Genomic DNA, 19,684 nt, shown 5'->3' on the forward strand with positions numbered 1-19,684 from the left:
TCAAACATGATGCAGCTCTTTTTCTGATTCAAATACAAATCAGTCATGCCTACTGCATGGGAACCTACTGCCCCATTTGGGAATGTTTTCAAAGACGGTTCAAAAAATAGTTTCTGAAAATAGTTTTAAAAAACAAATTTCTAAATATTTCTGAGAACAAAAAATATGTTTGCAAATTTTGAATGTTCTCTACCTATTTTGTGTTCTCAAATATTTTTTGAAAATAATTTTTTTTGTAGTATAGTTTTTTATTTTTAAGAATAGAATAATTATTTTTAAAAACAGTCTCCAAGCATGCCTCTATAATTCTCTATTTGTTCCGGTGGAAACTTGGATTCATCTCATTGCACCATTAAAGCCAAGCTCAAAGGTTTCAAGTCTCTTCAAACTCTACATGTTACAATCTCCTCAAAGCCTCCTCTTCATGTGTCCTGTGTCTATCAGCCAATGCTCCTAACGAACTGGCAATGCTTCTAACCTCTGCGATCATTGCAACCACATCGTTGAGCCTGTTAACCGCAGAGCCCACACCCTGTGTCCAAAATGCACCTCAGCGTAAATCATTTCTCCCCAGTACTAATAACATATCAATGGCGATTCTCTCAAGTTTTGCAACTCTTTTAAGGGTTACTTATCACGCCTGCTGCCTCTGCTGTGATGACCATTGGAGCTGTAACTGCACTGAGCCCAGATGAACACATTACAGGGATCTGGACTGTCCGTGAAATAGAATATGCTGCTGCTAGTGTTGGGGTTGCCTATATTTACCAAATAAAATGTAAGCAATTTGAGAGTCAAATTGAGCAATGCTCGCAACTTCAGACGCTCCAAAATGGGTTAAAGAAGTTTGTTAGTGCCGGCAAAGCATTTAGAGGCCCAGACCAATTGGATTATGCTGTTTCAAAATGTAATCTTTCCACTCACCGACTTTTTTTAACTGTCATTTCTTAAGTTGTGCATTCAGGCAATCGCTTTTCTCTTTGATTAGATGAATGCTTGGTTATCCAATGCAAGATATTTTGTGTTACCTTCTCTATCAAGCCAAGAACACCAGGCTTGGTAGGGTTAGAACACTTTCCTCCTTCAGTCTGAATGATGTCCATACCTTCCTTCTCCAACAACTCGGCTAGCTTAACCTGTCACTTATTGAGATGCTATGCGTAAGTCAAATGAATGGCCATGGATTTACATTTCTAAAAGTGAAAGTTCCAAATGTAACCTGATCTGGGGGGCTTAGAGTGTGGGGCACAGTGACTGATAGTGTCATTGACGGGAGAATCCTCTTAGTTTCCTTTGTCAGTTTTAGGATCTGCAAACAACATGGAACTTAATAAGACAATGAAAAACAGATAGAAATCTTCTTTGAACAATTGGAAGAGGAGTTGATGATGGGGTCAGAGCACTAATTCTTCCCATTGTTCACTGGGAGGGTATAGAATTCACTGAATCAGCATATTAGAGACGTTTGCAACCTGCTCTGGAGAGAAAAGCACGCCCTTCTCATAAAAGGAATCATAGTTTCCAATGTCCACCTGCATTAGCCATTCACTTTGTCAACAAGAAACCAAAGATAATCCATCATGATTTTCTTATTAATTGCATTTTAAGAATGATAATGTGTTTGTTGTCTAACCATCACTGCTCCTGCTTCAACAGCAGCAGGGAATGCTGCTGGATCCATCGAAGACGCACAAACCCGCAACAGACAAACATGTTACTAAGTAATTGACAATAGCTTTAATTTGAAGTAGTGATTTTGAATTTAGTGTTTAAAGGGTTAGAATTTACCGGAAGAGAAGTTAAGCTTAGGACAAGCCTCACCAATTCTGGGTCACAGGCGATATCCACATGAGTTGCTCCCCCTGTAATTGGGATTAAACATGATAAGGGCATGACCAATGTCAAGGAAAGTGTAATACAATGGATTATTCACAAATAACTCATAGGATGATTAACCAGGAATTCCAAAACCAAAAACATAAGGATTACTGAAGAGAAAAAAGTCGATACATAAGAAAACAAACCTCATCTACAGTGAACATATACAATCCATACTTTTCAACCAAAACAATGGCACACAAGAACATTTACCCCAAGCTATACAGACAGAATCCAACTGTTAACATATGCAAAGAGAGTGCTTCAAGATTGTCAAATTCTTGACAACCAAACACCAATACCCTCTACTGATTGAAACTCATAATTAATTCTGGATTCCACCACCAAACAGTAAGTAACATGAGATGAGTTGATGATGCAGTACATAAAAAGGGCAAAATAGAATCACAAAATCCTCCATCCCAAGACAGAATCTTCCAATCTAGTACCAATTTACTCAACTGTTCGATTTTCCTTCCCTGAACTGAGATGGCTACTCTACTTGATCCTAACAATACAATAGGATTCAATCACCCACATTGAACAAATGCTATGCCAAATTCTCCCTTTTGCAAGGAGTTTAAAGACAGAAACTTTTAAGGCTATTGGTTTTGCTACACCTTATGGAACCAAAACCTCTGAATTGAGCAATAAGCAAACAATTTTCACATATTTTCATTGGAAATCTATAGAACAGATGTAACCTAAAAATGGTACTAACCTTGTCTGCAGCAGTAACAACAGAAGCAACATCGTCTCTATCAAAATTCTGCAGGCCTGAAATTATCTGAGAGGCACCCAATTGTGCAAATGATGAGATTGTGGGAAAAGTCATTAAATCTATTCCTTGTTTGCTGAGAAAACTGGGGAAAAGGAAAAGGGAAAAAAGGAAGAAAATTTGAAACCCAGTACAATTTCTAGCCATTTAGTTTCCAATTTTTCTTCTTTTTTTTTTTTTTCAAAAAAGGTTAGATAATTTTATTTGGCTCCTTAGGTGGAGGATTTTGATTTCTCATTTTCTCAGGTTCCAAAACAGAAAAAGGATAAATGAGAATTGGATTGGTTGTATTATAACTTGAGAGCTCTTTTTCATGGAACTCTCTCAAGACTGATTCCTTGGCAGTAGAAAGAAGAGCTTTTAAGACAGATTTTTTGACAGCAAAATTGGGTTTTGGGGGAAGGCCAAAATCCAATACAAGATTGTGAGAGGGTTTCAAGAGTAGGTGAGCAGGGGATGAAATGGGCTTGCAGATTGAAGAATGCATCTCTCTGTCTACAGCTTCAGGCAAGGTTGGTATTTGGAGGGAAGGGATAAGACAGTCCCCTCTCTTTTAAACTCCCTCACAAGTCACAAGACTCTCAACTCACAATTTCAAAGATATTTTGTTAGATATTTTATTTTTCATTTTTTTTTCCTACATATATTCTCCATGGCACACATCTCAATAACCCAAAAAAAAATTTGCATCCCTTTTTATTTATTTATTAAATAAAAATAGAGCATCCAACTGCTTCTAATACCCCCACATGTAAGTTTGAAAAATAAAAGAAAACCCAATTATAATATAATCCAGTCTCCTTACTTTATACTCTATTTTTATTTTATTATTTTGTACTATGATTACATTTATTTATATTTAATCTCGTCTAGTCTACTAATATCATTATTTTTTTTTTATATTTATATCCTTTTGTAATAATGACTTAAATTTTATGATATACAATTGAGATGGTATTTAAATAGAAATATCTAAATTATAAATGGAACCGTAAGTAACCTTTCATGTAGGTTATAAATGTGTTTAAATGTATTAAGATGAATATTTGGATCAAAATGCTATTTTTTTTCTATTTTAATTAGTTTGTGATATTTAATTTAAAAATTTAGTCCAACACTAATTAGAAAAGGTTAAGTGATATAAAGAAAGAAAAGATTTCAATCATTATACTCATGGTACATGATGAATATAAGTTAGATGACGGAACGAGGAGACCTAGGATGTAATAAATCATAACATCATTGATCGGTCAATTTGGATTCTAATACATTAACTTATAAGATACTTCTTACACGATTCATTTATATAAATATCTTCATTTACATTAAGAAAACTTTATGGTTTGAAAGAAGCTTATATGATTTTGGAAAGGGGTTTTGATTGATAAAAAGAAGAAAGTACCTCAATCGCTATATCCTCTGGCATAATAAAAAACTTTTGAATCATTCATCCTTTTATGGTATAATATTTATATAAAAATATTATTATTTTTATGATTTTTATATATTTGTGTTGTGTGATAATTTTCATGTTTGGAAAAATAATCTTCATTTAATTAAAAATTGTATATATAATTTCAATTTGACATAATTATTTTTGCTTTTTAAAAAAGAAGAGGAATTACCATCTCCCCAACAAAACAACCAAAAATGAAGAAGCACCACCACACAAGGGGAATTCCCCCCCAAAGAGATCGGAGAGCCCTACATTTTTACTTGGCTAATTTTGTGTTTATTTCCCTTCTTCTGCCTCATTTTCATTATCCTCTGCATTTTCTTCCTTTCCTTTGCAGCCAAAGGGGGTGTGGCTGAGGCGGCGGTCGTGGGTGGTCGTGGCCTTGGCTAGAGGAGGAGGTGGTGGCGGTGGTGGTAGAGTTGAGATGGGGGATAAGACGGGAGATATTGCAAGTCAAACTGATGCAACTATATGTCTTGTTCTAGATATTGCAAATGGTGATAGCCTATGGAAAGCGGAGAATCCCTTGGTTAAGTCTGTCCCTGTTTTCGTTCGGCAGATGGCCCTCACCCTCCTCGTCACTCGCCTTCTCGTCTTCATCCTCAAACCACTCAAACAGCCTCGCATCATGGCCGAAATTCTCGTCAGTACTTCTACTTCCACTTGCATAATTGATAACAAGTATTAATCTTTTATTACTAGTTATATTTTGTCCTAAATGATGTAGGACTATACCAAATCTCTATAATTGATGGAATGCTACTATTGTAGGCTGGTATGTTCTTGAATCCAGGTATTTTGGGTAGGATCTACAACAAAATGGCCTTGAAATTATTTCCATATGACAGTTGGGCGGTGCTGGAGACATTGGCGAACGTGGGACTGGTTTTCCACGTCTTCCTAGTGGGACTAGAGATAGACCTAACCTCGGTGATGACGACTGGAAAAAGGGCCTTCTCCATTGCCATATCTGGGATTGTAGTTCCACTGGCCGTAGGTTCAGGCTCCTTTCTTATGTTGAAGGATTATCAGGAAGGAAACTTTACTTTTGCTGGTTCTGTCTTGTGGGGGCTTTCTGTCACCGTAACAGGCGTCCACATGCTGACCCGAGTCCTGGCAAACCTCAAGCTCCTCAACACCGACCTCGGAAAATTGGCCATGTCTTCCGCCGTCATCAATGAACTATTCTTGTGGGTGATTCTTGCAGTGGCAATACCAATAGTAAACGACGTCGGGACTTCCTGCTGGGCAATCCTGGCCACCGCTGCCTTTGTATTGTTTTTCATTTTTTTGGTTCGCCCAGCCATAGTATGGATGCTTAGCAGATATCCTGAGGGGGACAGCTTGAGCGAATGCCAAGTCGGCCTCATCCTCTTCGGGGTTGTGCTGTCGGCGGTTGCCACAGACGCCTGCGGCAGCTACTCCATCATCGGTGCTTTCGTGTTCGGACTGGTGTTCCCCACTGGGGTTCAAGCAACTGAGATTATGGAGAAGCTGGAGGATCTTGTGTCGGGGATTCTTGTGCCTCTCTACTTCGTGACTTGTGGGATACGAATCAATCTGGAGTCTCTTTGGGACAGTGATGCCATTGCTAAGGTGATGCTGGTTGTAGCCTTACTTTGTTCAGCCAAGGTCATAAGCACTCTCCTGGTTTATATCTTGTATAAAATGCCTATCCAGGAGGGGATAGGTCTAGGGTTGGTTTTGAATACCAAAGATATCTTGGCCTTTATCATCCTTCATATTGGCAGAGATAGACAAGTACGTACTCTCTGTTTCTAACCCCAATTATATATATATATATTTTCTGCAATTAAATTATGATTGTGGCGGTGCTGCAGGCATTCGACAATAAGATGTTCACAGTCATGGTGGTGGCCATGCTGGTGATGACGGGGATGGTGACCCCGCTTATCAACTTCGTATACCAGCCAAGAACACGTTTCATGCGGTACAAGAACAGGAGTATTGAAAAATCCCAAGCAGATGGAGAGCTCAGAATCCTTACATGCTTGCATCAAACCCGCAATGTTCCCGGCATCATCAGCCTTCTCGAAGCTTCCAACCCCATTCCACGCTCACCACTCCGCGTCTTCGCCCTCCACCTCGTCGAACTCACCGACCGCGCCTCAGCTATGCTCATTATCCACAACACCCAGAATTCTGGGCCTTCCACCACCCTCGCCAACCACAGAAGCACCCAAGCCCAATCGGAGCAGATGATCAGCGCTTTTGAGGACCTCGAGCAGCGCAACCTCGCCGTCTCCGTCCAGTCGCTCACCGTCATGTCCCCTTACGCCACCATGGACGAGGACATCTGCAGCATCGCCGAGGACAAGCGTGTCGCCCTCACTATAATCCCTTTCCACAAACAGCAGACCGCTGACGGCCAGATGGAAGAGGGGGATGCCGCAGTGAGGCGCGTCAACCAGAACGTCTTGGCGAACGCGTCGTGCTCTGTAGCCATCTTCGTGGACCGTGGGTTCGGGGCATTGGATTACCATGACCGCCGCATTTGCATGCTGTTCTTCTGCGGCCCTGACGACCGTGAGGCCCTGTCTTATTCCTGGAGAATGGTCGGCCACCCAACTGCGATGCTCGCTGTAATTCGCTTCATTCCCAGCGAAAATGCAGCTGACCTCGAGACCTTAGAGGAGTACGTCCCAGGTGATAGCAACGGTATTCTAAGTGCAATATCCGAGTACGAGAAGCAGAAATCACTGGATGATGAATTCGTGGAGAATTTCAGGATAAGAACTTCTGGGGATGAAAACATCTTATACAGAGAAGTAGTACTGAATAATGGGGAAGAGGCGGTGACAGCCATAAGAGAAATGGACCACAATTATGATCTGTACGTAGTAGGAAGAGGACAGAAGGTGCTATCGCCGTTGACCGCAGGCCTAAACGAATGGAGCGACTGTCCGGAGCTGGGTGCAATAGGGGATATACTAGTGACATCCGAATTCGCGTCCTCGGCGTCGGTGCTGGTGATTCAGCAGTTTGAAGGGGCGGCAGGGTTGACAGTGTCTGAACCTGGATCGTCGGATGGGTCGCTGAATGGTGGGGATACGAAGGGTTTTGAGCATTCGAATTGGCGGCAGGCGGGGGAAGATGGTGGGTTTGATCCCTTTGTGAGAAATAGAGGTGTGCAGAATGGATGGCATGCTTGAGGCTGTTGTTGAATCTTGAAGAGGTTCTTAGAAGTTAGAACAACTTAATTAGAACACACATCCCCTTGCTGTATGAACCCCTTTTTCTGGTTCAAATCAAAAGGAAAGGACCACTTAATCTTTAATTTTTCTTCCATAATCTTTTTCTTCTTTCTTCTGTGGCTTCACAATTCATTCTGCAGCCTGCACAACCATAACATCATCAAGCCCTGCAAATTCTCTCAATAGATTCTTCTATGCCTAGAAGAATTTGGTTGAGCTTAGCTTCTGGTTAGCCCCCACACAGCACATAGCTTTAGAAATAGCTTATTCCATTTAATATGTAAAGTAAGACGAACCAACCTAAAAAGTTCAACAGTTTTAAAATTCAGTATCACTGATATAAAACAATATCATTACTTTTTCAGGAATCTCTCCAATATATGCCCCTTTACTTCTAAAATACTACTAATGGTTGGTGGATTTAGGTGGCCCAACTTCAAGTCTACAAACCCACAGAAAGATCTGAGATTACATCTAATCAGTTTTCATTTCTAAAGCAACCCATCACCTTCACATCTGAAGAACTCAAAATTTGTACCCTCCCTCTCCAGATTTTTTCCTGTCAACATAGTTCAGTTGCTTTTAGTATCTTTAATGCAAACTCTTCTTCCCACAATTAAACTAAATAAGATGAAAATGAAGTAGCAAGCCAATCAATTACATTCATCAGGAGCTAATGAATTGAATTCCAATACACTCCAATCCTAAACATTTTCCTTCATTTTCTCTTCCACAACAGAAATGAAACAAGATACACCAGAGAAAGGGAAATTTAATATTTGAGCTTCAGTTAATAGAAGTTAGATGAACATTGGTTTTTCACAAAGACGTGGTCCAAACAACAACCGAGTAGAGGCACAGAAAAACTGGCCACTGGCCATGACAAAAGTCAACTACAGGTAACTCCTCCTCCTCCACCGCCACCACCTCCCACCTTCCCCTGTCTTACACTCTCTACAATCCATGGGTTTTTAGGCAGACTTGATGATGATGATGATGAAGAAGAAGAAAGATGGATTCAGATATGGCAGCCGCAGCAGAGGTAGAAAAAACAGAGGGTGGCAACCAGAACAATGGCCTCAAACACGTACATGATCCTGAAAACGAGGTCGTCTATGAAGGAGAGCTGAAACCTGAGGCGCCTCCACCGAAACGCAGAGCTCATGAACTTCCATCTCCATTTGTAGTCCTCGCTTATCCTCCTGAAGAACCCTCTCTTTTTCCCCATCAATTCACAACTCTTTCTCTCTCTCTCTCTCTCTCTCTGAGTTCGTTATGCAGAGGCGGCGATGGTGTAGAGGCAGTTTTATATGGAGGGAAAAAGAAACTTCGGTTGCTTCTCCTTCACGATTTGAGGGTTAGATATATCATTTCATAAGGTTGCTTGAGGATATGTTGGTAATTCAAAATTTCATAACTGCCCCTGTTCCGCGTTTTCGTGGGTCAAAAAGCAGGGGAAAACGTGGGACGTGGTCCTCCCACCTGTATCTATAGTTATTCTTATTCAATTTTTGAACCAGTCCCTTTTTATTAAAAAAAAATTATTTATCAAAATAAAAAATAAATAATTATTTTATAATTTTTTTTTTAAATAAGAGGGTCAGATTTTAATTTTGTGAAAATTATTTAGGCTTAAAAAATTTATTCCAATAATAAATAAATAAAAAAAGCCTGTAAGAAGACAGTTTCGTGGCAGAAGCAATGACAGCTAATGAGAGCAGAGAAGTTTCTATAGAAATAAGAAAGCGTGGGCACTAAAGTGCACGGGACCAAATCCTATCGTGCGCCGTCCCGACACTGTTCCCTATTCCCCTGATTCCATGATTAGATGGCAAAAGCCCATAGAACACTCACCCCTGCTTTTACAAGATTTTCCATGATGCCAAACACTCAAATTCCCAGCGAATTTTCCTTTCGGAAAGGCCGGCGCTTCCATTGTCCCCACTGCCAACTAATAAATAGAATCAAAAATTGAAAATAAATTCGCCAGACCTGACCAATTCCGAGGACAAAACGACAGTATTTCATACTTGACTCGACTCGATACGCATTGGGTGGCTTGAAAAGTTCTCGTCCTCTTTTCAGACTAGGGTTCTGACCAAAGGAAGACGAATAGTGGGTTGGCGATCCTTACACTCTACGAAAGAAAGAAAGCAGCCATGAAAATTCAAAACAAGCATATGATGAGTTGTCAGCTCTTACCCCACTCTATTCTCCACCATCTTTCCCATTCACACATAGACTCTCTTCCTTTTCAAAAAGAGTCGGAGTGCTTTATTCAATAATAAGGTATTGTTTTTTTGAATTTAATGGGTGTGGAATAAGAATATTTATACATAGAAATAATTAGGGAAAAAAATATTAATAAAAATTTAAATTATTAGGGGAGTAAGGTGGTGAGTCAGGTGACAGGTGGGTATTAGAAGACCGGAATAAGTTAGTGATGTGGGATAGCTGGGGCCAGCTGGCATAAATTAGATAATAATTAAATATTAATGATAGGTAACTGATTTTAATTAATGGATAACGATGACTCGATGACTACACAAACAATAAAAATTATCCACTCATATTCATACCAAATTAAATGATCCTATTTGATTGCAAACAAAATAAAATGATTTTCATTTGATAAAAATAAAAATATAACATGTATTATTCAAGGTTCTGTTTGGATTTGTTTTTTTTTCTATTTTTAGAAAGTTAATAATAATTGTAATATTTATATATATTTTTTATTGCCTCAAATTTTAAAAATTTTGAAAATAATTTTCAAGGATATAAGATAAGTCTAAGAACATATTTAGATATATCAATACTTTAATTTTATGGATATATCGAAAAATATCGATAGATATTTTGATACAAAATATTAATGAATGAAAAATTAATTAAAATTCATGAAAATGTTAAAAAAAACCTTTAACAAACATTACGTTATAATATATAAAATTTAAAAACACATTAAATTTAAAATTATAATATATTTAGTTTGAAATAAGTTTTTTTATTTAAAAATAATGATGATTTTATTTATTAATTTATATTTCTTTTGAATTTAATTATTATATAAAAGATATGGTAAAATAATTAAAATGAATTTATTTATAATAATTTTATTTTAATTAATTTATATAATATATAAAAATTTGCTTGGAAGTCTATGTTTTTTAGAAGTTATCATTAGTTTTTATTCTTAAAAATAGAAAAAAATAATTGAGTTCAAACAAACATTGAATTTTTATTAATTTTTTGGTTCTTTTATTAAAAAAATAAATCAAATTAAAGGAAAAAAAAATGGAAAAGAGAGTAATTGTAGAGAAGTAAAAGTTATTTTCAATTATTTTTAAGAATAAAAGGAAACAAGATGATTTTTTTTTTTAAAAAAACAACAACAATGCAAAATTAAATAAAGGAAAACAAATTTTTTTTCTTCTTCCCTTCTTTCTCCATCCTTCACATTTTCAAATATCATTTTATCTAAACTTTTTCATTAGTCAAAACAAATTTCAAATTAAGCAATATTTGATGAATAAGAGTTCTTAATTTTGGAAGTTGTATAAAAAAATTGAGACAATTACAATAGAGGGGTTGTATGAGGTGATTGCTAGGAAGTATCCTAGGCTTCTCTAGAAACTATAGTGGAAACAATGACAATAATAAATAAAATTAATATTTACATATTTAATAATTTATAAAAGTATTATACAAAATAGTCATTAATTATAAAAATAGTTTTTTTATTTATTTATTAAAACATAAAAAAATTGATGTGGATAAATAAAAATTGTCATTTGATTTTTTTTTTTATGAGTTTAATGATTATAATTTTGAAACTATAAATAAAATTTCTAAAAATTTAATAAAAATATATAAATTTTGAAGCCTACATGTTAATTTAAAATTTTCGTGGCAAAACTTTATTTATTAATTAAAAATATAATGAATTAGATAAAATAACATTAAAAACATAAAAAAAAATTGTTTCTCATTCTTAACATAGAAATTTTCTTTTGTTTTTAATTTTTTTTTTTTGTATTTACATAACTATTTTTTTTTTAAGATTCCTTTACTAAGAATTTTGGCTTCTCATATATTCCATTTTAAATAATTGGATAATTAAATTTTTTTTTTTAAAAAAAAAACAAATTTCAGAAAATTTCTATCTTTGAATATTCTTTTAAAGAATAATTATGTAAATAAGTGTTAATAATTTTATAAAGTTTTTTTAAAACTTTAATTTTTTTTTCAAGTTTTTACTCATTCATTAATAAGGATATATAAAAAAAAAAAACCGTAGATTGAAATGAGTATAAAGATAGAAATAATGTTGAACCAATTAAAAGTTTGTTAGGTATCTTTGAATATTAATTGACATCTAGAAGATATGACAAAGGTCTCTCCAAAAAGTAGTAATAATGGAAAAAGTCAGGATTTGAGTAATGAGAATTATAATTTAATATAATAATAATTGTTAAGAGTTCAAAATGTCCTCCACTAGACTTGGGTGTCGGTGTCATCATGTTTATAAAAATAGAAATTGGCTCGAAAACTCCCTAAAAACATAAAAATAAATAAATTATTATCATAATATTTTTTGCCCACGACTTAGATTTGTTGCTAGAGATATTATATTACCACAAAATAATACTTTTCATAAAAAGAGATATTTTGCCATAGAACTTGTCTCAAGATATAGATTTTTTTTTTGCCATAAATATTTTATTTTTTTCCATAAATATTATTTGTTACTAAAAGTAACTTTTAGCTACAATTTTTTTATTCATTGGTAAATATTTTTAGTTATAAACTTGCTACAATTATGAAAATCCAACTTTTTGTCATAAAAACATTTGTTGCAAAATATTGTATTTTTTGTATAGTATTATCATTTTTTAAAGTATTTTTTTTTATTCATTTGTAATTAAAAAGTATGCTTTTATTAAAATGTTAATATTCATATTTTATTAAAACCTATTTATCTTTAATTCATTTATAATTGGGAAGCTATTTCTTATTTTTGATAAAAGATTTGAATTGCATTTAATTTGATTCTTAACATAAATTTAACACTCATTTTTTTTTTTTATAAAATCAAATTTTTTTTAATTAACAACTAAAATTATTTATCTAAGTAAGTTTATTTTCTTTGAAGATTGTTTTCAAAATAATTAACTATACACGCTTATTTTAAAGAAAATAATAATTTGAAATTTAAAATAGATTTAAGAAACAAATTTTGAAAAACAAATCAATGATTAAAATATCAGAAACTATGAAAATATTGGTGATTAGATTCTATGAAAATATTGCATGAAAATTTTAACAAAAAATATGAATATATATATATATATATATATATATATATATTCTTTTTTAACAAAAAAATATAGTTTATTGTTTTAATTAAAATATTAATATTCATATTTATTAAAATTTATTTATTTTTAATTCATCTATAATTGCAAAGTTATTTTTTTTAATAAATTTTAAATTAAATTTGATTTGATTATTAATATAAATTAAATGCACACTTTTTATAAAAAAATAAAATATAAAAAATCATTTTTAAAAACAATTGAAATTATTTATCTAAATAAGTTTTTTCTTTTTAAACTATTGCTAAAATTAACTTATTAGTGTTGGTTTAGATACACATTTTATTTTTTATTTTTAAAAATAAAAATTAATTTTGACTTCTATATTGGATAAAAAATATAGTAACTTTTAATTATGAACTTAATTATTTTAAAATTAGATTTTGGCAACGTTCTAAATTTAGAAATAGTAACTAGCTTTTACAGAATTTTTTTGGAAGACATCATTTAACGGTAACAAATCCCAGCTATAAATCCATCAAGAACGGAAGTGGAGTTCAATAATGGAAGTGGCAAACGTGAACTCTCGGAAGAACATGGGGAGAAAGAAGATTGAAATAAGAAAGATTGAGAAGAAAAGCTCCTTGGAGGTCACCTTCTCCAAGCGTCGAGCTGGTCTCTTCAAGAAGGCCGGCGAGCTCTGCGTTCTGTGCGGTGCTGAGGCCGCCGTCATCGTCTTCTCTCCGGCCGGGAGGGCCTTCGTCTTCGGTCACCTCACCGCGGACGCTGTCATCGATCGCTTCCTCGGGCGCGACACCGACACCAGCTCACGTGGGGTTGTTCCAGCGGAACAGGTGGTGCATGGGCAGGTTCAGAGGCAATACTTGGAGGCTGTGGGGAGGGCGGAAGTGAAGGAGGAGGGTGGGTTTTGGTGGGACGCCCCCATTGAGAACATGGGGTTGAATGAACTGGAGCAGTTCAAGGGTTCCCTTGAGAAGCTGCGGGAGAAGGTGGCGGATCGAGTGGCGGAGATGACCTTGATGATGGTGATGGAGAGCGAGAGCGGTGCCGGTCCTTCGTCCACTACCATCGTTGAATATGCAGCGCCACCCCAGGAGTATAATTCTTCTGCTGTTCTCCATGCCCGTGATTTGGCTGCTGAAAGTCATAGCCAAGCTGTTCCTCAGGGTTTCGATTTTGGGTTCGGTTTCGATGAAGCCCGTTTCTGATGATCACACGTCACTACGATACTACTACATTGCTTTGATTTTTTTCTCCCCAAGATTTAGGGCATATAGAAGTATAGAACCTGGTACTTATTACATTTTTAATGACACTTTTCTCTGTAATTAGATGATATGTACGTTGCAATTTGCTTTCCAAGCGGTGATTTACACAAAATAGGTACAGAACGTTCAAAATTTGCAAACAGATTTTTTGTTCTCAGAAATATTTAGAAATTTATTTTTTAAAACTATTTTCAGAAACTATTTTTTGAACCGTCTTTGAAAACATTCCCAAATAGGGCAATAGGTTCCCATGCAGTAGGCATGATTGATTTGTATTTGAATCAGAAAAAGAGCTGCATCATGTTTGAGCAAGCCATTAATGGCTTCCAGCAAGACTGAATTTCCCTCAACCTGATCCAACTCATTCTCATTAAGACTGTTGAAATAGCTGACATTAAGAAAAGGCAAAAGTAAAATCTCAACCCTGTGGTCCAGTCAGTTTAATAGGGTTCTAGATTAATTTATCTTTACCCATTTGTAAAGTATCAAAACAACCACTCACAGGGACAGATTCTTCCATCTTCATTTTCAGTAAAGGCTTCAACTGTATGAGAGAGATGCAACCAAAAACAGAGTTCATGTAAATGAACAAAATGTTAAATCTACATTGCTAATTTACTTATCACTGAAAAGGCAATTTTCCAAGCGGTGATTTACACAAAATGATATAGATGCAGCTAATCTAAACTAAAAGGTTAACAATTGCCCATGAAATAATGTACAATTTGTCGCCCAATTGTGTCTCATTGCCAGTGAAGCATATTTTTTTCCGGATGAGATAATTTACCAGTCCTACTCGTAAGCTTCCGAGTCCTCAATTTCTTCATCCTCCCCACTTTCCTGCAACAAAAATATTATTTCTTATAAAATGAAATAAAGCATTATTTTCCATGTCAACCATTCCACATTCCGGAACTCAGCTGACAACCAGGTTCCCAACCATGAAGAACACTAAAACAAGTTTACCTTTCTCTTGATCTAATCTGCCATGGCCCTATCAAACTCTGCTCTCTTTTCAGGAGCTATATCGTAGTATTGAACCTTTTCCTATTAGACAGGACAGAACAGAAAAACACATAAAAACCCAATTTCTTTGCCTTTGTATGAATACACAAATAGGATACTTTCCAATGAAACAACTTTAGCTGGTTCAGAAAAAGCAAGCTATTGATCTTGTAAATCTAATATGAGATGATTCACATAATATTTATATTTTTTTTATAGGTAAAGAAAAATATGTATGAATTATAATAGAAAAGGGTACACCATAGTACACAGGACCTATTATGCAAGGAGCATCAAAAGGAATACCTCGTAAAAAGTACACAAAAAACACGCAAGACACTCAAGAAGACCCAACCCACTCTCCAAAAGTAAAGGCATTGGGCCTTCACTTACATACATGCTAACCCAAGCAAAAAGATTACATGGGAACGAAAGTTTTAACTTTTGATCATTTTGTTCCTCGTCTTCAAAAGTTTTTTTATTACACTCTTGCTAAATTGTCCAAATAATGTAAGAGGAGATGAATTTACACATTTTTCCTTTTCTTCCCTACAAAGGAGTCATGTCAGCTTAAAAAGGTATCTTTTATCAAGGAAGATATCATTTAATCTACATTGAATAAGGAGAACAAAATGTGCAAAGAATCCTTGCTTTATAGCAATGAAGAAGAAGGCGATAAATAGATTTCCCCTCCAATTTGCATAGATAGCATCTATTCACTAGTGATCTCCCTCTCTTTTGGAGATTGTCTAAAGTCAAAACTTTTCTCCAATTTGCTTCCCATGCAAAAAAAGCTCACCTTAGATAGGGTCAATGGGTTCCAAATAATGTTTGTTGGAAAAAGGGGCTGCCCTTCCCATCTTCAAGGTTGCATAGAAAGATTTGATCGAATATAGTGCTTTTTTTGCTTCTTTCCAAATCAGCTTGTCATTATCTTCCCTTCTAACCATCTTTCCTTACAACATTTAAAAAAAATGTCTCAACAACTTCCAACTCCCAACTCCCAATCATTAAAATACCTTGTGAAACAGGGGGTCCAATGTCCCCCTCCTCCTAACTCCTCCCACAAATCCACCACTCAAGCTTCCTTTGACAAAGCCAATGCATACAAGAAGTAAAGGAATTACACAAGTGTTCATCTGCACACCATCTATTCTTCCAAAATTTAACACTTCTATCATTATCCACTTCAAATATTTATATAACATAAAAGGGTTTTTTTTATTTTTTTAAGAAAATAAAATGATAGCCATTTAGGAGTATATGAGGCTAAACTAATGAGTGAACTGAAGGAACCAACACTAGAAGTCATGCAATCATGCTTGTGCTTTTAAGCCAAGGTTCAATTAAAAAAAACCTTCTTTTTTTTTTGTGTGTGAACAGGCTTTTTGAAATGCTGAATCACTTTCCAAAACAATAACGTCAATAGACATTCCAATGACATAAATAACCAACAAACTCAGTATATTATAAGCCCAAACCTGCTGTGTATGTGTATGAAAGGAAGAGAGCGAGTGAGAAACCCTTTATTGCTTAAAAATTTGACTAGCTATTTTCAACCCAACTAAAAACCATTAGATTTCCAATAGATATTGGTTTTCCATATGAATGTTCTCAAACCTACCAAGGGGGAAGTTGTCTTAACCAAGGATGAAAATATTGATTTTAACAGATGTATCAATAATTGGATTTTACGGATATATCAAGATATATTGTGAAATATTAATGGATATTTTTACAAAAAAATATCAGTAATATAAAAATTAATGAAAACTCATGAAAATATTAGGAAAAACTCAAGAAAAATTATATAAGTAAAAATAAACATTTTGAAGTTTTTTTTTTTTTTTGAAAAAATAGATATATATATATATATATATATATATATATATATATATATATATATATATATATATATATATATATATATATATATAATTTGTCTTATTTGATAATAATATTCTTTGTGTTGATAAAAAATATAAATTTTTATAAGTGTACATTCATTAATAAGTTGCATTATATATTAATTTACAATAATATTGTGATAACATGTCTAAATTTAAAATATATTTAATATTAAAATTATGATCCATTTTAATTCAAATATATTCAATGATATGAAATAAATGATAATATATGTATAATTTTTTAATATTTATATTTTTTATATTTAATAAATATGTAGATTATATTAAAAAAAACCTATTAAGAAATTTTATTTTATTTTTGGTAATAAATTAAATCAAATTTAAAAATAAAATAATTAGAATTATATATATATATATATATATATATATATATATATATATATATATATATATATATATATATATATATGTGTGTGTGTGTGTGTGTGTGTGTGTGTGTGTGTGTGTGTGTTGGTGCGTATACATTAACAAGGAGCAAACATGCTCCAATGGTTGCTAATGGTGCCACCTGAACCTTTTGTCTCAGGTACAATAAGCTTTTTTTTAAGGTTTCACCACGTTTGACCAATGGCAATGACTATTTTACCGAGTTAGTCCGTTGTTGACTAGATTGACATAAGCTGAAAAATCGTCATATCGATATTTCCCCACAATGTTTCACTTTGATGACAATCGAAATCCAATATTTTGATGAAATATCGCCAAAAAATCACAATTTTTTCATCTTTGGTCTTAATAAAAACCCATCTTATTAAGAAATTACTATCTCAAGTTCTTGACTTTCAATCACCCATAAGTCAACTTTGTACGGTATATCCCTAATTTGTTGACCAAAGTTGTACACCTCCAAGAATTTTTTCTTGTATGTAGTCTTTGTTCACATTCATGCTCACCAAAGAATAAAACTTGATCTTAGAGCCCTTTTTTTTTATATAGGTAAAGAAAAGTAGTATATTAAGTATAGAGGAGACACCAAAAATAGTGCTCTCAAAGTATACAGGAATTATACAAAAAAAACTTAAAGGCTCAAACTAGAGGGGGAGGAAAAGAAGCAAAAAACAACACCTACCCTTACTTAGAGCCTAACCAATCAATGAAACTTACAAGAGAAGTGGAACTCATATCTAAAGACACCCTAGACCAAGACCACATATTACATACAAAAGAATTTTTCAATATTTGGATCAATAACTCCCCATTTCAAACGCTAACAAATTCATTTCCTTCCACACTATCCAAAATATACATAAAAGGGTCGTTTGCCAATCCTTTTTATGAGCTTTACTCACACACAACCCATGCTACCCAAGAAGAGTCTCATTCACTAAACAAGAAAGAATCCAAGACACACCAAAGAAGAAGAAAAGAAGATTCCAAAGAACCCGAGTCTTTGCACAGTGAAGAAGAAGGTGATCAACTGTCTCTACTTTAGAGAAGCAAAGAAAACATCTATTTGTCAAAAAGTCTTGATCTTAGAGCCCTTAAGCATATATTTGTCCAAAAAGGAATATAAATGTTATCATCCAACTTCTAGAATATTTTTCGTGTCTATAGATGTTGTCTTTCATGAAAGTTAGTCATTTTTTTTTTCTCAACCTCATCTTTAAGGAGAGCCATTTGCAGAAGATCATGAGTTTATTTTCCAAGTTCATCTATCTCACACATTAAAAATTATCCTAAGTGACTCTAAACAAGCGCCTATTCTTATCTTAAGCTCTCTTAGTCATTCCTTGAGCCATCCTTAAGACTCACTCGAGCCCACCGACTTCAAACTCATGGTTCCTTAATTTGTTGGTCTTTAATTCTGTCATCCAATGGAGAGAGAGGGAGAAATATGTTACACCGGTTAAGCTTCACTCTAGGAGAATACACTCCACTCTTGAGCCTTTAAGTGTTACTCCAATTATCAACTTGGATGAAGGTACTAAAACTTACGTCTAGTTCTAATATGTTTAATGATCTCATTTACTATTATCGTTAGAAAAGATAAGAGACATTGTACTCAATGCTCTTTAACCATCTTTGTTTCATTGATAACTTTTTTGAATCTTAAGGAGCATTTGTTACCAAACTTACCTCCATTGACATACCCAAAAATGTTCAAGAGGTATTGGGAGATGAGAACTGAAGGAAAACAACGAATTGAAATAATAATAACAATAGTAATAAAACCTAGGAGATTGTGGATCTTTCCCATAGGAAGAATCATGTGGGGGTGTAAGTAGGCGTTCTTAATAAAATATAAGTCAAATGGGACACTTGAAAGGTGTAAGGTGTAAGACAAGATTGGTAGCCAAGAAATATATTTAAAATTTATGGGGTAGGTTACCAAAAAACCTTTGCTTTGATGGCAAATATGTATACCATTTAAACACTATTATCCATTGCTACCTACTTTAATAAAAGTTCCATGCAAATAATGCATTCCTCCATGGGAATTTAGAGGAGGTTTACATGGTGATACTACTTGATCTAGAAGAAAATTTCAAAGGAAAAGGTTTGTGCTTTTAGAAGGGTTTTTATAGTGCTTAGGAGAAAGTCACTATAGTGTTGACTAAGCAGTTTGACTATCTCTATAATGATGACTGTCTTATAGGTGGCAGGACAACCATTACAACTTTAGGTGACTAGTAGGTGCCGTCAGAAGATATGTTATGATGCCTATTCGTGCAGTCACTCGTCCCTTCAACCTATTGGAGGTGTGGGGTTATGTGCGATAATTAATTGTTATGGACTTGAGGGGTGGGAGAAGTCCCATCAGTCATTCCCATGCCAGATGTGAATTATTACACACTGCAAGGAGGGCCTTAAAGG

General features: G+C 34.4%; 3 protein-coding genes across 4 annotated transcripts; 2 read left to right on the forward strand and 1 right to left on the reverse strand.

Moving 5' to 3' along the window:
- Nucleotides 1-295: 295 nt before the first annotated feature.
- On the reverse strand, nt 296-2,829 carry LOC117923727 (uncharacterized protein ycf23-like). Its single transcript, XM_034842157.1, has 6 exons — nt 2,600-2,829; nt 1,634-2,386; nt 1,473-1,532; nt 1,220-1,309; nt 1,029-1,136; nt 296-758 (listed from the first exon to the last, which is right to left on the reverse strand). The coding sequence occupies exons 2-6, from the start codon at nt 1,679-1,681 to the stop codon at nt 621-623; spliced, it is 444 nt and encodes a 147-aa protein (XP_034698048.1). The 5' UTR covers nt 1,682-2,386; nt 2,600-2,829; the 3' UTR covers nt 296-620.
- Nucleotides 2,830-2,845: 16 nt separating this feature from the next.
- On the forward strand, nt 2,846-7,424 carry LOC117923724 (cation/H(+) antiporter 15-like). 2 transcript variants are annotated; one of them, XM_034842153.1, is made up of 4 exons: nt 2,846-3,168; nt 4,450-4,755; nt 4,884-5,873; nt 5,954-7,424. In XM_034842153.1, exons 1-4 carry the CDS (start codon nt 3,118-3,120, stop codon nt 7,283-7,285), a joined length of 2,679 nt encoding a protein of 892 aa, XP_034698044.1. In that variant the 5' UTR covers nt 2,846-3,117; the 3' UTR covers nt 7,286-7,424. The 2 variants fall into 2 exon arrangements, with proteins under 2 accessions (XP_034698044.1, XP_034698045.1); XM_034842154.1 differs by lacking the exon at nt 2,846-3,168 and having other exon boundaries at nt 4,697-4,755; nt 4,840-5,873.
- Nucleotides 7,425-13,208: 5,784 nt separating this feature from the next.
- LOC117923114 (agamous-like MADS-box protein AGL62) lies at nt 13,209-13,874 on the forward strand. The gene has a single exon (XM_034841358.1). The coding sequence runs from the start codon at nt 13,209-13,211 to the stop codon at nt 13,872-13,874; it is 666 nt and encodes a 221-aa protein (XP_034697249.1).
- The last annotated feature ends 5,810 nt before the right edge of the window (nt 13,875-19,684 follow it).

The sequence above is a fragment of the Vitis riparia genome, chromosome 10 (genome assembly GCF_004353265.1).
Source record: "Vitis riparia cultivar Riparia Gloire de Montpellier isolate 1030 chromosome 10, EGFV_Vit.rip_1.0, whole genome shotgun sequence".
NCBI classification, from domain to species: Eukaryota; Viridiplantae; Streptophyta; class Magnoliopsida; order Vitales; family Vitaceae; genus Vitis; species Vitis riparia.

What these genes read in the sequence shown, in the direction of transcription:
- LOC117923727 (XM_034842157.1), bottom strand. Translation starts at nt 1,681, where the DNA reads ATGGATCCAGCAGCATTCCCTGCTGCTGTTGAAGCAGGAGCAGTGATG. An exon ending in TTGAAGCAGGAGCAGTGATG is followed by an intron (nt 1,533 to 1,633) that starts GTTAGACAACAA and finishes TGGCTAATGCAG; the next exon opens with GTGGACATTGGAAACTATGA. An exon ending in TTCTTGGCTTGATAGAGAAG is followed by an intron (nt 759 to 1,028) that starts GTAACACAAAAT and finishes TGGTAAATATAG; the next exon opens with GCAACCCCAACACTAGCAGC.
- LOC117923724 (XM_034842153.1), top strand. Translation starts at nt 3,118, where the DNA reads ATGGGCTTGCAGATTGAAGAATGCATCTCTCTGTCTACAGCTTCAGGC. An exon ending in GCATCATGGCCGAAATTCTC is followed by an intron (nt 4,756 to 4,883) that starts GTCAGTACTTCT and finishes CTACTATTGTAG; the next exon opens with GCTGGTATGTTCTTGAATCC. An exon ending in ATATTGGCAGAGATAGACAA is followed by an intron (nt 5,874 to 5,953) that starts GTACGTACTCTC and finishes GCGGTGCTGCAG; the next exon opens with GCATTCGACAATAAGATGTT.
- LOC117923114 (XM_034841358.1), top strand. Translation starts at nt 13,209, where the DNA reads ATGGAAGTGGCAAACGTGAACTCTCGGAAGAACATGGGGAGAAAGAAG.